This window comes from Haemorhous mexicanus, chromosome 16 (genome assembly GCF_027477595.1).
Source record: "Haemorhous mexicanus isolate bHaeMex1 chromosome 16, bHaeMex1.pri, whole genome shotgun sequence".
NCBI classification, from domain to species: domain Eukaryota; kingdom Metazoa; phylum Chordata; class Aves; order Passeriformes; family Fringillidae; genus Haemorhous; species Haemorhous mexicanus.
This window is the reverse complement of record NC_082356.1, coordinates 14765664-14782249: the sequence shown is the minus strand read 5'-3', so window position 1 is coordinate 14782249 and position 16586 is coordinate 14765664. Positions and strand designations below refer to the sequence as shown.

General features: G+C 54.2%; 2 protein-coding genes across 2 annotated transcripts; both read left to right on the top strand.

The window, feature by feature from the left end:
• Window positions 1–5283: 5283 nt before the first annotated feature.
• LOC132334999 (olfactory receptor 14C36-like) lies at window positions 5284–6216 on the top strand. Its single transcript, XM_059861120.1, has one exon. It carries the CDS (start codon window positions 5284–5286, stop codon window positions 6214–6216), a length of 933 nt encoding a protein of 310 aa, XP_059717103.1.
• A 6162-nt stretch (window positions 6217–12378) lies between these two features.
• On the top strand, window positions 12379–14841 carry LOC132334732 (serine/threonine-protein kinase pim-1-like). The gene is made up of 5 exons (XM_059860836.1): window positions 12379–12951; window positions 13068–13118; window positions 13323–13689; window positions 14331–14507; window positions 14753–14841. Exons 1-5 carry the CDS (start codon window positions 12379–12381, stop codon window positions 14839–14841), a joined length of 1257 nt encoding a protein of 418 aa, XP_059716819.1.
• The last annotated feature ends 1745 nt before the right edge of the window (window positions 14842–16586 follow it).

The window sequence follows — 16586 nt, the reverse complement described above, 5'->3', positions numbered from 1 at the left end:
GAACTGCTTAAAATAGGAGCCAGGAAAGGTAACGAAGGGAAGTGGAGATTGGCAGATGGGAGGCAAGTGTTGAATAAGAAAATGCTAGAAGGCGTACATGGAACAACACATTGGGGTACACAAGTGCTAAGTGATCAATTTCTAAGGGATTGGGGCTGCATAGGAACTTTCGGAATAGCTAAGCAAGTAACTGAATGGCATGTGATATGTCAACAGGTGATTAAGGAAATCATGAGGAAAACATTCAGAGGAGGGTAAGAACTAGCCTTAAGGTCCTTTCAAAACATCCAAGTCAACTTTACCAAGCTTCTCCAGGTACAATGGTGGAAGTTTTTGCTAGTGATAGTAGATCATGTGACTCCTTGGGTAGAAAGCCAATGCCAATGTTGTGAGTAAAACACTTCTAGAATCAATCATTCCCTGATATGGGATAGCAAACAGGATTAATTCAGACCGGGAAACTCATTCACATCAAAGATATTGCAGAAAGTTGTTTAGGCCCTGGGAGTAAACACTCCATGGCATCCACAGAGTTCCAGTCATGTTGTAAGGATGATTCAATCTCTTAAAAGAGCTCTCGTTCAGCTGATGATTGAAACTCCAATGTCATGGATAAAATGTCTCACTTTGGCCTTATTAAGAAGTAGGAACCAACCCCAGTCAGATCCGGGGATGTCACCCTATGAAATGATGTTTGGGTTGCCCTTCCTGACCTCACCCCAGAGGGTTGCCACCTCTGAGGAGGGGGAAGCCAATGCCAAGAATTAATTATGTCTATAGCACATACCTTAGAAGGGCTAAGACATAAATGGGCAATTTCTCAGACTGCCACCCTGGATTTCAGAATCCATAATAATAATCCTGGGGATTGGGTGATGATTAAGTCATGGAGAGATCACCCTCTAACTCCTCAGTGGGAAGGTCCCTTTCAGGTACTGCTCACCACCGAATCGGCCGTGTGAACTGCAGAGCAGGGATGGACTCATGCCAACAGAGTCAAAGGCCCAGGAGAAGAACCCAAAGAGTGGACTATAACATCCAGGCCAGTTGAAACGAGATTGACTCTCAAGGAGAGACTGAAAGACAACCAGAGAAACAGCAGGAAGCCCAAAAAGTAGAGTCAAGCTTCCACCAACCAGCTCGAGAACTGTCTTCTGTTTTAATAGGTGAGAATTACCAGCACCTGTTGAGAAGTACACAAGGGACTGTAAAAGGTAATGGGACAGCTTCTTCAAGAAAATAGGACAAAGGAAGGTGGACAAGACCAGGTTGGCCCCTTTGTTTGCTACCAAGAAGGCTCCATAGCCCTGCTGTGGGTAGCAACCCCATAGGCATGGTAAGGTAGGGACAAAAGGCCAGACCAGACCTCTGACATTCCTCAGTTGTCTTTTAATTCAACAGGGACTGGAGGGCCGGACCAGTTGGGCTCTGTACTCACCCCTAAGATACACTGACTATGGGTAGCAGCCACATAGGCACGGTAGGTGGGAGTCAAAGCCATACTGGACCTCTGAGATGCCCTTTTGTCCATTCCAAATAAGTGTGTCTAAGGAACGCCTGAGATTTTTTTCTCCTGTTCCCACTATCCTTGCCCACATCAACAAATGCTGATATGACTCATTCAAGAGAGAGAGACAAAGTTTTTTACCTATTTTTTCAAGAAAAAAAATATTGAAAAAGAAAAGGGGGGTTTGTTGTAGATGAGTAATCCTATGGTTGACTCTCACAATTAAGGGGTGAATATTAAATTTATGTTAAGAGAAGTTCTGTAGATGTAGAGTTATCCTTTCCCTCCCCCTTGCATTGTTCTCACGGGATGGCCTCAGTAGTCTGGGCATTTGGGAGGGTTGGCTTGTTACTAAGGCAGCACCTGACCTCCAATCAAGGTGTAAGAAAGGGATCTCCACCAGTGGACAGAGAAGAAGGAGTCGATTGACAAGACTTTGGGAGGGGCTAGAGGTATAAAAGACAGAACATCCATTTTGTTTTCCATTCAGCACATGGTGACTGAATGTTTTGGTCCTGGTGCTGTGTTCTTTTCTTTTTTCAGTCTTCTGTTGTATTTTGATAAGATCTTAATAAACCATTTAAATTTTTGAAAGTAAAAATTGTTTCTCACGTGGGGCAAGGCACTGTGGAGCAAGGCTGTCTACACTGGGTCAGCTCTCAAGGTAAAACTTCTCTGACCTGGCCAGACCTCCTTCTGAGCAGCCCTGGATCAATATCAATCACAGAATGCTGCATGCAATCACCTCTTGTATAATAAGAACAGCAATACAAGACACCCTTTAAGATAGGAATACGTTTCCTAGAAGCTCTTTGAACTATTTCTCCATAACTGTAAAAGGAAACCTTTCTGATGAACTGCACTAGAGCAGTGGGAAATCAAGGCAGAGCCATGGTTTGTCAGGACTTGCTTGATCCTAATGAGCCCCGTGGTGCATTTGAAGCTGAGACCTTGAATATCAGGGCCTGAGAGAAGACTGCAAAAACCTTTCTAGGAATCAAAGTCAGAAGAAAACCACAAGGTGTCTCCAGGCATGAATGGGTCCCACTGAGATCCATCCCCAACACAGGCTCCTCATGGACTCCTTGGAGTAGAAAATTGGAGGCAAGGATTCCACAAAAAACCTCTCAAAAATTCAGAATGGAAAAGAAACTCCAAAGTACTTTAAAACCCTTGAGTATCTCAAAGCCTTAATGAGCCCCACTGAGTGTCAATACAAAGCTCTCAAGAGGCTAATTAAAGCAGATAATTGCAGGCTATGACTGCACAATCTTTCATATAGAGTCTGCATCAAAAGGGAAACACCAAGGACTTAAAAAACTGAAGTACCCTAAGTATTAATGAGCCCCACAGAGTGTTGTTACTGACAAAGCCTCTCCAGGGACTAATTACAGCAGATAATTGGAGGCCATGATTGCACAAACCTCTCAGACACTCCAAGGCAAAAGCCAAACCCAAAGTCCTTTGAAAACCCTGCAGTCCCTGGGAGCATTCAGGAGCCCCCAGGGCCATTGCTGAGCAAGGCTCCCCAGGGACTCCTTCCAGCAGATCCTTGAGGCCACTGGAATGTGGGCTGGGGGGGGATGCTGAGGGCAGGACAAGGGGCTGACAGTGCCCAGCCTGGCTGGGGCTGTGTCAGGAGGCCCCAGTGCCTCAGGACAAGGTGTCTCCTCCCAGCCCTTGGTGGCACAGACCCTGCTGTGGCCCAGGGCACCAAGACTTTGCTTCTCTTTGTCCCCACCTGTCATCACTGCCTCCAGTTCTCTTCTCTGCCGGGAGCCTGGGGACACTTTCTCAGTTGTGTCCCTCAGTGGGACCCATTAAAAGTGAAAGAAACTTTGGAGTTGGATTCTGACTTGGAGTTCTGGAGAGGTGTCTTCATCTCCCTCTCAGGGACTGATGTTCAGGGCCTGAGCACAAAGCCCTGAGAGATCCATTAAAGTCCTTTGCTGTGTCTGTGCTGCTGAGCTGGGCTGGGCTCCTGGCACAGAGGCAGCTCCTGGTAACCAAGAAGAGCTTCAAAAGCACATTTCTCTTGATAAGCAGCTCTTCTGCCAGCCCAGCAGGGCTGGGGCACTGCCTGCAGCCACCCCAGGCACATCACAGAGGCAGAGAGAGCTTCAATCAGTCAGGGCTGGGAAGGTGCTGAGAAGTGCCTGGGGCACAATCACTGCCAGCCCTTGGCACAGGAACCTCTGGCTGCAGGACAATGCAGCTGCAGCTCCTGGAGCCATCTCCTAAAGCTGGAACATCCCCATGCCTACAGACTCTGTGAGTACAACTCTCGGTTATTTCTCGTGCAGGGGAGGTGAAATGCTCATGAAGCTCTGGCAATCTGAGGGGTTCTGGTCAGTCATAGAATATTTCCAAGACAAGGATTTTGATAAAAAAGAGGAAATTTTGTAAGGCTTTATATTCAGTTTCATAATATTAGGGAATTGCAGCGAGAAGGAATAAATATGAAATGTTCATTAGGAAGTAATAATGATGAATTTTGACAACAGCCAGAGAGATCTGAGGTGTTACTTTTAGGGATCCATAGGTTCACAGGAGATCCCTAATGTGTTTTCAGACACTCTGCCCTTGGACAGCACCAGCATCACCTTTGCTGGAGCCATCAGGCTCAGTCTGAGCTGTCCTTTCTCCAAGCTGCAAACAGAACCTGCCCCCAGCCAGTGCCCTGCAAACAGGCAGGGTTCTGTAGGGCCAAGGAGAGTGCACAGAGATTTGGGGTCTGTGAGTGCTGGCAGGGAGAGATCAGGCACAGGGAAACACCTGCAGGAGGAAAATCTCCAGGAAGCAGAGAGAAGATCAGGCAGTGAGAGAAAACAAAACCCAGAAATGTTGTGGCAGGGAGAGTTTAGAGATCTCCACAGGATCCCCTGCAGTGCAGCCCCTCCCTCTGAACAAGCCCCCTCCCTCCTGTCCCCCCAGCCAAGCCTCTGCCCTCAGGGCTGGGGCTCCAAGGTGTGCAGCCCCTCCTGTGCAGGCAGAGCTGCAGCAGAGCCTTGGGGCAGCTCTGCAGCCCCGGGCCCAGTTCCCTCTGCAGAGCACAGGGCTGGGAGCAGCTGCCCGGCCCTGGGAGCTCTGGCAGGGGGCACAGCTGGCTCAGGGTGACGCTGTCCCCAGTGCCTGGCTCTGAGCAATGCTGTCAGTGCAGCCAGGGAAGGAGCTGCATCTCCCTTCATCCAATGCCATCATAAGGACACTTGGAAGTCTCCCTGAGATTTCAGTCCAAGCCGGGAGCTTCAATCCAGAGTACAAATCTGTCCTAGGTCATCTCTGAGTTATAAGATTGGTGGGGAAAGGCAGAGGTGTTGTGACACTGGAAATGCTGTGGGGTTGGTGAAATGAGCAATGTGAGTCCTTGGCTACAAATGTGGAGCTGGGCTGTGGGGGATCCATCTGCTCTCAGCAGTACCTGGTGGCATTTTAGGGGAAGTCGGGGAAGGTGATCACCCTCCACGTGAGAGAGGTTAAAGCCCAGAGAAACTCTGAACAGGTCAGAATGACAGACCATCTCCACTCACCACTTGGCCTCACAGCACTCACTCTGTTTCCCTGAAGGCAGGAAATGATGAGGGTTTCTGATACCCAAGAAACCCAGGGAAGATATAAGGGGAGCTTAAAATAAAAACCTCAGAACTCTTAAACACAGAAGCACGTCTGTGTGTGTTACAGAGGAGGGCCTATGGGAAATGGCTTTGATTTTGGTTACAGGTATCTCCCCTATTGTCCTTTTTCTGTAAACAGGTCCCCATGTACAGCACCAGCAAATGGCCAACAGCAGCTCCATCAGCCACTTCCTCCTGCTGGCATTGGCAGACACGCGGCAGCTGCAGCTCCTGCACTTCTGCCTCTTGCTGGCCATCTCCCTGGCTGCCCTCCTGGGCAACGGCCTCATCATCAGCGCCGTAGCCTGCGGCCACCACCTGCACACGCCCATGTTCTTCTTCCTGCTCAACCTGGCCCTCAGCGACCTGGGCTCCATCTGCACCACTGTCCCCAAAGCCATGCACAATTCCCTGTGGGACACCAGGACCATCTCCTACAAAGGATGTGCTACACAGCTCTTTTGTTTCATTTTTTTTTTTTCAGTAGAGTTTTTCCTCCTGACCATCATGTGCTACGACCGCTACGTGTCCATCTGCAAACCCCTGCACTACGGGACCCTCCTGGGCAGCAGAGCTTGTGCCCACATGGCAGCAGCTGCCTGGGACAGTGGCTTTCTCTATTCACTGCTGCACACAGCCAATACATTTTCCCTGCCCCTGTGCCATGGCAATGTCCTGGGTGAGTTCTTTTGTGAAATCCCACAGATCCTCAAACTCTCCTGCTCACACTCCAACACCAGGGAACTTTGGCTTCTTGCTGTTAGTGTCTGTTTAGGACTCGGTTGTTTTGTGTTCATTGTTTTCTCCTATGCGCAGATCTTCAGGGCTGTGCTGAGGATCCCCTCTGAGCAGGGACGGCACAAAGCCTTTTCCACCTGCCTCCCTCACCTGGCTGTGGTCTCGATGTTAGTTAGCACTGCCATATTTGCCCACCTGAAGCCCCCATCTAACTCCTCCCCATCCCTGGATCTGCCCCTGTCAGTTCTGTACTCGGTTGTGCCTCCAGCCCTGAACCCCCTCATCTACAGCCTGAGGAACCAGGAGCTCAAGGCTGCAGTGTGCACACTGATGACTGAATGGTTTTGGAAACATTAAACTGCTGGCCAGTTTCTGCAAATCACTTGTAATAAAAGTAATCTTTTATATTTCTTGTTGGTTTCATTTTGGAGGTTCTTTTTATGTGTTTTACCTTTAATATTGTCCACAAAGAAATGTCATTGTTTGTGCCATTTCTCATTTTTTCTCCACCTTCCCTGTGGACACAGGCTGTGTCAATGAATGGAGGCGTTCTCTGTGGCTTTAAAGGAAATAAAGGATTTCCCAGTAAAGTTTTCTGCAGAGATGCCTGTTATGAACAACAAAACAAAAAGTTACCTTTTTTTTTTTTAAGAGAAGGGGCTGCAGAGGAGTTTTCAGTTGAGCTAGGAATTGATCGCTGGCCAAGAGTTCTTTGTTAGTGAAATGTTGGAATCACCCCTTGAGTATCCTTAAGTACCGCCGTTTAACTCTCTATTGTAGAGAATTCTTGTTTTTCAGAACCACCCTAGCCTGTTGCCAGGAGGATGACAACCTCCCCTTGGACGGTGGGGAGAGGGAGAAATTTGCATCTCAGGAGACATGCAAATTTATCTCAAAACCCAGACTGCACTGGGACGGGACCTTCACCAAATCCTGGAAAATAACCCAAAAAAGACGAGCCAAAGCAGAATTGAGAAATCAGGGTGGTGTCTGAATATCAAGGCCGAGGTCCGGAGCCGGCAGAGATGCTTGAAAACCTCGGTCACTCCTCGCCCCAATTAAAAATGATTCCAGTCGGACCCAGGACCCCCTGGACTGATAACCCAAATGGAGCAACCTGGGTACACCCCCACTGCCCTTGCGAGGACAGGACTCCTGGCTTTGGCCCCTAGAGGATGGAGCTGCAAATCCTCCTCGTCTGAGTCACTGCTGGGAGCTGTGGCAGAAATCTCCAGAACTGCTAAAACCCCACTTTGAGCTGATCACTTTATTAAAGGCATTAAAAGGAGGAAAATCTCCTGCCCTGTTCATTTCAATGCCCTTTAGGTGCCTTCTCTGGAGCTGCAGCAGCAATGTCTGTGTGCAGAGCTAGGGCAGGTCAGTGCTGGCCCAGCAGCTGTGCCCAGCAGCAGCAGCACTTGGTGTTGCCATTGCTGCTCCCGTGGCCCTGCCCTGCTGCCCTGGTGGCCCTGGTGTTGCTGTAGGGCCTGAGTGCTCTCGGGGCCAGGCACAGCCCTGGGGGTGGCAGTGCCAGGGCTGCAGCAGGGATAGGCCATGGGCACTGCTGGGGCAGTGCTGATGCCTCAGGCCAGGCCCTGGGGGCTCCAGGCTCCTTGCCCAGGCTCTCTCAAGAACACAGCCAGGCCAATGCTCAGCACAGAAAACCCCTGTGAGCAGCCACAGTGTGGCCATGGGCAGGCTGGGGGCAAACAGCATGGCTGGTGCTCTGCAAGGGCCCTGGGGGAGATGGGAAGGAGCAGCAGAGCAGGGGCTGATCCATCCCCAGTGCGCTGGACAGCCCAGGGCAGCGTCCCAGAGCGTCCTCATGGAGCTGCCAACAACATCCCCCCTCTGCAGCCCTGGCCTCTCCCCCAGCTCACACAGGTGCCCCATCTTTGCAGGCACAGACACGGCAGCACTGGCTCAGGAGCCCCTGTTTGCATTGCACAGAGCAGGGGGAGCACCCCCATGCTGTTGGTGTGGGGACATGAACCTGAGGGAGCACAAATGCCATCAGCCCCTGGGGCCAGCAAGGGCTGGGGGACACCAGGGAAACCCCTCAGCTTTGTCCTGGCTTCTGCAGTCAGCCAGAAAGTTTGTTCCCATCAGCTGAGGGTTTCCTGTCCCACTGCAGACGCTGTTGCTCAGAGCCAGGGCTGCCTGGCAGCCACCCCCAAACTGCCCTGAGCATTTCCTTGGCTTCCCCTTTGCTCTCTTTACTCTTCCTGCTACAAATTTCTTCCTCTTGCCCACCCCTGTTCCCATCCCTGCAAACAGCCCATCCCTGTTTGCCCTTCCCTCTCTGGCCCCACTCCCCATTGCAGTTCCTGCCTTGGCACCATGGGAACGTCCCTTGGGGAGCAGGATCATCCTACAAGTGCTGCAGGAATTGTCTTCAGGCTCCTGCAGTGCCTCCTGCTGCTCCCTTGCCAGAGGCACCACAGGCCAGGGGGGCACATCTGGGCTGCTGTGTCTGGCTCTGGGGCTCCCTGTTCTGGGCAAGGAGGAGGAGCTGCAGAGGCTCTGCAAGACTGACAGGATGGGCTTTGGGCCTGGCAGGAGAAGCTGAGGGACCTGGGCTGCTGGAGCTTCTGAAGAGGAGGCCCAGGGCTCATCCTGCAACTGCTCCAAGGGTGGTTTCAGAGAATCCCAGAATCAGCAAGGTTGGAACAGGCCATGGAGATCATCAAGTCCAACCTGTGTCCTGACACCTCCTTGACTCCCCTGAGCCTCCTCTTCTCCAGGATAAACAACCCCAGCTCCCTCAGCCAGTCTGAAAAGGACTTGTGCTCCAGACCTCTCCCCAGCCTTGTTGCCCTTCTCTGGACACGCTCCAGCCCCTCTATGTCCTTCCTAAACTGAGGGGCCCAGAACTGGACACAGCACTCGAGGCGCTGCCCAAGCAGTGCTGAGCACAGGGGAAGAATCACTGCCCTGCTCCTGCTGGCCACACCATTCCTGATCCAGGCCAGGAGCCATTGGCCTTCTTGGCCACCTGGGCACACTGCTGGCTCATGTCCAGCCTGCTGTCCACCAGTCCCTGCAGGTCCCTTTCTGCCTGGCTGCTGTCCAGCCACTCTGTCTCCAGCCTGTAGAGTGGGAGGGAGGAAGGGAGGAAGGAAGGAAGGAAAAGAGGAAGGGGTCCAGATCCAGTCCTTCCTGAAATGTGGTGTTTGCTGCCACTGCCAGTTCCCAGATCTGGATATTTCCCTATTCTGGCACAGCCCAATTGCAGCAATGTGCTGGCACAGGAATCAGAATTCCTGGTACTTGTACGTACTATATAAACCTTCTTGTAAACCTCCTTGTATACATACTATATAAACCTTCTGTCAAACCTTAAAAATTCTCTACAAATTCATGTCCAGCATTACTGGGACTGGCACAGCCCAGATCTGGTGTTTGTTGGCACCGCCAGTGCTCAGATCCAGCAGTTTCCCAGTGGCAGCACAGCCCAAGTCCAGCAGTTTGCTGGCACAGAAAGCCAAAACCCGGCAATTTTCTGGTGTCAGCACCGGCACCACCCAGATCTGCTGTTAGTTGGCACCGCCAGTGCCCAGATCTGGCAATTTCCCAGTGCTGGAACAACCCAAATGCAGCAATTTTCTGGCAAAGAAAGCCAAAACCTGGCAGCTTCCTGGTGCTACCACCAGCACCACCCAGATCGCGTGTTGGCTGCCACTGCCTGTGCCCAGATCCGGACATTTCCAGGTTCCAGCACAGCCCAAGTGCAGCAAGTTTTTGGAAAAGAAAGATAAAACATAGCAATTTCCTGGTGCCAGGACTGCCACTGCTCAGATCTGGGATTTCCCAGCTCTGCCAGTGCCCAGATCCAGAAATTTCTGGGTGCCAGCACAGCCCAAGTGCAGCAATTTGCTGGAGCAGAAAGCCAAAACCAAGCAAATACCTGGTACCTACAGCAACCCGATCTCATATTTGCTGACACTGCTAGTGTCCCAATCAGGAATATTTCAGATGCCTGTACAGCGTAATTCCAGCAGTTTGCTGGCACAGAAAGGTAACATTTGGCAATTTCCCAGTGGCGGCACAGTCCACGCCCAGATCTGGTGTGTGCTGGCACTGCCAGTGCCCAGATCTGGCAATTTCCCAGTGCCAGCACAACCCAAATGCAGCAATTTTCTGGCAAAAAAAAGCCAAAACCCAGCACCGCCCAGATCTGGTGTGCTGGGGTTGGTGAAGAAGAAGGAGGAGACCTCGGCTTAAGGCCGTGGGAAAACCCTCTTTAGTTAGGGTCAGCAGGAGCTCCTGCCCATAATCCTCTTGTTCAGTTATGCAGACTGTTACTAGAAAGTTCTGAGTTCTCTTTGCTACCATTGGATATTTTAACTGCAAAAATTATAATATTCTTACTCGTTCCTTCCTCTTGGATCCTTCCCTCAGATCCCACCTTAACCCCTCCCCATAAATAAATGTATAAATATCCCTGCTAGACCCTGGACCCAGGCTTTTTTCTGCTTCGCTGTCTGTACTGTGCACACCGTCCTGTTTGTTGTGTTTGCCTTCATTAAAGTTCTGTTTCCAGGCACCCAGATGAAAGCAGTCTCTCTCTCTATAGTGTCCAGAGCCGGTTCTCAGGGCAACCACTGGTCAAGGGTCTGGACAAGGACCAGAAGGTTTCACTGGTGTTTGCTGGCACCACCAGTGCCCAGATCTGGAAATTTCCCTGTTCCAGCACCACCCATGTCCAGCAATTTGCTGGCAAAGAAAGCTGAAACCTGGCAATTTCCCCTTGCCAGCACCACCCAATCTGGTGTTTGCTGCCAGCAGGACTCCAGGAAGGAAGGAAGGAAAGAAAGAAGGAAAGGGTCCAGATCCAGTCCTTCCTGGAGCCTGGAGCTGGAAATGGGATGTTTGATGGCACTGCCAGTGCCCAGATCTTGAAATTTCCCTATTCTGGCACAGCCCAAGTGCAGCAATTTGCTGGCACAGAAATCCAAAACCCGGCAACTTCCTGAAACTGGCTCTGGGACCTCCCACATCTTGTGTTTGCTGCACCAGTACCCAGATTTGGAAATTTCCCAGTGCCAGCAAAACCCAAATCCAGCAGATTTCTGCCACTGGCAACGACACAACCCAGATCTGGTGTTGCTGGCAGCGCCAGCGCCCAGATCTGAAAACTTCCTGGTGCTGGCACAGCCCAAGTCCAGTGATTTGCTGGCACAGAAAGACAAAATTTGGAAATTTCCACGTTCTGGCTCCAGCACCATCCAGATCTGGTGTTTGCTGGGACTGCCAGTGCCCAGATTTGGAAATTTCCTGGTGCCTTCACAGCCCAGGTCTAGCAATGCGATTTTAGGCTAGCTTAGGCAGAGGAGTTCCTTGGACTGTGACTTTCCTTTTTTTTGGAACTGTTTAAACCTGCTCTGGACTGAAAACCCAGAAAAACACCGGCAGCTCACACCTGTGGCCCACCGAAGTCTGGGACGCTGCATTCCAGCACCAGAGGGACTTAGAAGAGACTGAGTGAGCCAACTACAACCCACAAAAAGGACTTACTGAATTTGCCATCTCTTCAGAGCTGTCCGAGGTTTTATTTAATATTATTCATTTATCATGCTTGTCAATACTTTACTTGATATATAAACTGGTTTTTTCCGCTTTTCTCCAGAGAAGTGTTTTCCTGAACTAGCGGGGGGAGGGGCTGCTTGAACTTGCTTTCTAGACTGACCCCTTTTGGTGGTTTCCTCTCAAAATTTGCCCTAAACCAGCACAAACAGTCACAATGAAAATTGCACCAGTGACATAATTTCCTGGTGGCAAATCTTGTGACAGAAGCATGACCTTGTTCTCCACAAGAGGTTCATGAGAAGAGCAGACAGGAGAAGATTCCTGAAAAAAGAAACAGCTTTCCAGAAGTGAAATGAAAATGAAAGAAACAATCCAAGATGTTTTCCTCTATTTATTTCTACACTCCCCTTTTCCATGTTGCACTACTTCTCCATCCCAGTAACTCCAGATGTACCTCAAATCTAAGATCAGTGACTTAGTGAGTTTTAGACACTCTAAAATACCATGAGCCACACACAGTTTTCCTTGTCCTGTTTTTACTGGAAAGCAACACTGGAGATGGAAGTGCAGTGCTGGGGTCAGGTAAGAATCCTACACCAAGGGAAGGTGCCCCGACAGTGTTTGACCCTCAGCAAGGACAATGCCCAGCAGCAAGCGAGGGGATTGCTCTGCCAGCCTGCAAGAGTCAGGGCTCTGCATCTGGGCTCAACCCTGCAAAGATCCCGTGTTCGGACAGACGAAGGGGCTGTTCCCGGGGCACGCGGGGCTCGGCCGTGGGGCTCGTGGGGTGAGCGTGGAACGGACACGGGGACGAACGGCCCCGGGGCTTCAGTTGCAGCAGCGGCGGCGGTGGCAGCAGCAACGGCAGCAGCAAAAGCAGAGAAGCCTCAACACTCTTCTTCTTTCTCCTTCTCTCCCTTCCCTCGGGGCCCATTTCCCGGCGTCCCTCTCCTCTCCCCGCCTCCTTCTCTCTCCTTGCCGGGCCGGGCCATGCCCTGGGCCCGCCGCCGGCCCAGAGCGGGGCTGCCCAATCCCCGTCCCCGGGCGTCCCGCCGTGGTCTCGCCTCCGCCCGGCTCTGGCCGTACTGGCGGTGGCGCTGCTGGGCGGGCATCAGTGCCTGGGGCTGGGGCGGCATCGCCGCCCTTTGTCTCCGCCTAGCCCGAGCCCGGCCCCGGACCCAACGCCGGGCCCGACGCAGGGTCCATCCCCGACCCCAGCCCCGGCTCCTCCCAGGGCCCGCGGAGGACACATGCGGCGCGGCCGCTCCCGCCGCCTCCGCTGCAGCTTCCCCGGCCCGAGCTCCGCCGCTCGGCAGCGCGGCCGCCGGCCCCGAGCCTCCCGTGTCGCGTTCCCAAGAGCGAACGCCCGGGGATGGCCGGCCCGGGGTGGGTGAGGGGCGCTCGGGGGCCCTTGCTGGCCCCGGGCCGAGCGCTGACAGCCGCGTCCCGCCCGCAGGGAAGGCGCAGGAGGCCCTGCAGGAGCGGTACCGGCTGGGTTCGCTGCTGGGGCGCGGCGGCTTCGGCAGCGTCTCCGCGGCCACGCGGCTCTCGGACGGCGCCCCGGTGAGCGGCGGGGCCGGCGGCGGGCGCAGGAGGAGGGGGCGGAGGAGGAGGAGGATGGGGCTGTGCCTGGGCAGGGCGGGCGGCGAGCTCAGCCCGCTCTTCCCCTTGGCTTGCAGGTGGCCATCAAAAGGGTGCCACGGAACCGCGTCCGGCACTGGGGCGAGCTGGTGAGTGAGCGGGGCCAGCGGCAGAAGCCGGGGCTGCCGGGCGGGGATGAGCCGAGGTCCGGCAGGGTGGAAGCCGCCAGGACGGCTCGAGGGGGAGCGGGCGTGGGGCCAGCGCAGGGCGCAGAGCATCCCGGACTGGGTGAGGGCTTCCCCAGGCCTGGCACGGCATCGGCCCCCACTGAGGGCATTGTGCTCCTCCTGCAGCCCGACGGCACCAGCGCACCGCTGGAGATCGTGCTTCTGGACAAGGTGTCCACCGGCTTCCCCGGCGTGGTGCAGCTGCTGGAGTGGCTCGAGCTCCCCAACAACATCGTGATGGTGCTGGAGCGGCCAGAGCGGTGTCAGGACCTGCGGCATTTCATTCGGGCACGGCGGTTCCTGTCTGAGGAGGTGGCGCGGGAGCTGTTCCGCCAGGTGCTGGAGGCCGTGCGGCACTGCACCAGCTGCGGGGTCCTGCACCGCGACATCAAACCAGCGAACATCCTGGTTGACCTGGCCACCGGGCAGGCCAAACTGATTGACTTTGGCTGTGGCACCTACCTGCAAGACACAGCCTACACGCACTTTGCAGGTGAGCCTCCACAGGGGTGTGCTCCTTGTGCTGGCATCTCATGGCCCAGCATCTCCCAGGCCAAGCTGGCTGTGGCAGCGGGGATTCTCCCTTTTGCTGCCAGTCAGGGGACGGAGTGTTCAGCTGAGTTGCTTTAGAGGGGGGCTGGGTGGGGAGCCATCTTCCAGCCCTGCTGGCAGCCTTTGCCAGCCGCTCTGCCCAGGACGGGGGCTGGGCTGGGCCAGCCAGCCTGACAAAACCCCCGTGGGTGGGGGTAGCAGAGAGGGGTGGCCAGAACCTGTGCCCCAGCCAGTTTGTTGTGCAGGCGAGAGGAAGGGCTTGGACTGCTCCACTTGCCCTGTTTGCGTTGGCTTCATAATATTTTAGGGGCAATGCAGGCAGGGAGGATAAGGGAATGTTTTTTCCCCAGCACGGAGGGGTTTTCCCTTTGCATGTCATGGTCAGGCCTAGCCAGGGCTGCCTTCTTCCAATACCAGTGGCTTCTTTTGCAACCCTGAGTTTGTGCACAAGGCCCAGGTGCTGGCGAGAGGGCAGTGGTCACCCTGTGTGCCACTGATGCAGCCCCTGCACGCCCAGGGATGCTGGGGCCAGGCTGTGGGAGCAGCAGCATCCCCCTGCTGAACTCCATCTGTATTCCATAGGAACACCATCATACAGCCCCCCGGAATGGAACCACTATGGCTGGTACCACGGCGAGGCAGCAACGATCTGGTCCCTGGGCATCCTGCTGCACCAGATGGTCTGCGGGGAGCACCCTTTCAGGACGGGCTGGAACATCTGCTGGGGCCAGCTCTCACTGCCACAAGGGCTCTCTCAAGGTGGATCCTCTTCTCTGGGCACGGGGGGAATACCAGTGCTGGGAGCCAGCAGCGGGCTCGTGAGCATCCCGCTCTGGCAGCTGCTGAGGAGGTGGCACATGTCCTGCTCTCCTCCAGAACAGGGAATTGATGGGAAAGTTGAGGCCCAGCTCTGAGCGCATCCAGAATGGCCTGGGCATGGGAATAGTGGGGCAAAGCAGACAGGAGCCTTCTCTAGCTGAGAAGTTTCTGCTTTCTCTCCCCAGAGTGCAAAGATGTGATCAGGTGGTGTTTATCCGTGCACTTCTTGGACAGACCCACATTAGAAGACCTGTTCTGTGATCCTTGGGTGTAGGATATTCCTCTGCCATAGAAGAAGGGAGAGAGTCCCAGGCACACTTTGATCCAGGGCCCTGGTAAGTTCCAGCTCCACACACACCTTGGCAATCAGAAGCAAAGGAGCCCAGACCTTTTTGTGCTGCCTGTGTCACTGCCCAGGGGTCATGGGATGGGAACACGCAGCCCTTGTGCTGGAGCTGAGCTGCTCTGCCCAGCACTGGTGGCCACCATCCAAGCTGGTTTTGCTTGTCCTGGTTCCCTGACAGCTGGGGCCCTGGGCAGAGCCCTGAGAGCCTGGTCGCACCGCAGGGAAGGAGAAGGAGCCCCTGGAGAAGCTGTACCAGGTGGGGATGTTGCTGCTGCTGCTGCTGGAGACAGCAAGGATGACATCAAGGATGATAAGTTCTTCCTCAACCTGGCCACCGGTGGCTGAAGGTGATGGACTTTGATTCTGGCACCTTCTTCAAAGCCAAAGTCCACAGGGAATTTGCAGATGAGTCCAGAGCTGGGGAAATGCTCCCAGATTTGGGCATTGCCCAGCCTGGCAGGGAAGCAAAGGTTCCCCCTTTGCTGGGGCAGATGCAACTCATTCTTCAGTCGGCTGCCCAGCTGCTTTCTGGCAGGGCTGGGGGGATGGGCTGGGGTGGGTACAAAATAGGAGTGGGCTCCTGGCCCTGCCAACAGCCCCCAGCACACACCGTGGCCTGGGCTGGGGCTGGGGCAGCCAGCCTGACACAAACAAACCCCATGGTGGGAGCAGAGGTGGGACTCCAGAAGCTGTGCACAGCTGCTTTGCTGTGCAGGCAAGGAAGGGCTTGGGCTGCTGCACTGCCCTTGTTTGCTTTGGGATCCCCGTGATTTTGGGGGGCAGTGCAGGGGGGAAGAGAGAAAGTGTGGGCTTCCCTCCCCAAGGCTGGGTTTTTCCCTAGCATGTAGGGGTTGGGCCTTCCTCAAGGCCCTGACAGAGTTTTCTCTTTTTTCTTGTTTTCCCTTTTTGCCTCTAATCTCTCTTCAATAACGTGTTGTTTTTCCAGAGGAAGTCTTACGGGTGGTCCAATCTGGATGGGAAGTGCTTGGGAGCAGCTGTGGCGTGGATGGGCCGTGCCCTTGGAGAAGGCTGAGGACATGGTTTGGGAGCAGCTTTTCTTCCAGCTGTGGATGGCGTGAGGTGGGTCCTTGTCTGCTTGGCAGGGTGGGATCAGAGCTTTTGGGAGATGGCAGCGAGCACAGGAGCATCCTGCTCTGGGCAGCTGCTGAGGGCTGGATGTGCTGTGGCTGGCTGCAGGCTGGGCACATGTCCTGCCCTCCTGCTCTGCTCCCAAAGGCAGCAGAGATGGGCAGCTCTGGGCACAGCTCTGGGCACAGCCAGCATGGCCTGGGCACCGCGGGCCTTGGCACAAGGGGACAGGAGCCCTCAGCTGACAGGCAGTTTCTGCTTTCTCTCCTTGCAGACGGACTCTGTGGGTGCTGAGGCTGCTCTGGGCTCTGCCAGGGCTCTGCTGGGCTCAGCCCTGGGCCCAGCTGGGCTGGCTCTGCCCTCACATTGCTCTGACAGCTTTGCATCAGACGAGCCCGTTCAGAGCACAGCGCCTGAGCTTTCTGCTTTGGCAGGTGAGTGAGACTCTCCTGCAGGCCCAGAGATTGCAGCTGGGGACACACATCCAATTGGCAAGGACCCAGACTCTCCACAGTCCCATCTAAACGCCTGGATCTGCACAGGGTGTTTTGTCTGTCCCATTCTTCCTTCTTTATTGGCTGGAA

What these genes read in the sequence shown, in the direction of transcription:
- LOC132334999 (XM_059861120.1), top strand. Translation starts at nt 5,284, where the DNA reads ATGGCCAACAGCAGCTCCATCAGCCACTTCCTCCTGCTGGCATTGGCA.
- LOC132334732 (XM_059860836.1), top strand. Translation starts at nt 12,379, where the DNA reads ATGCCCTGGGCCCGCCGCCGGCCCAGAGCGGGGCTGCCCAATCCCCGT. An exon ending in GGCTCTCGGACGGCGCCCCG is followed by an intron (nt 12,952 to 13,067) that starts GTGAGCGGCGGG and finishes CTTGGCTTGCAG; the next exon opens with GTGGCCATCAAAAGGGTGCC. An exon ending in AGCCTACACGCACTTTGCAG is followed by an intron (nt 13,690 to 14,330) that starts GTGAGCCTCCAC and finishes TGTATTCCATAG; the next exon opens with GAACACCATCATACAGCCCC.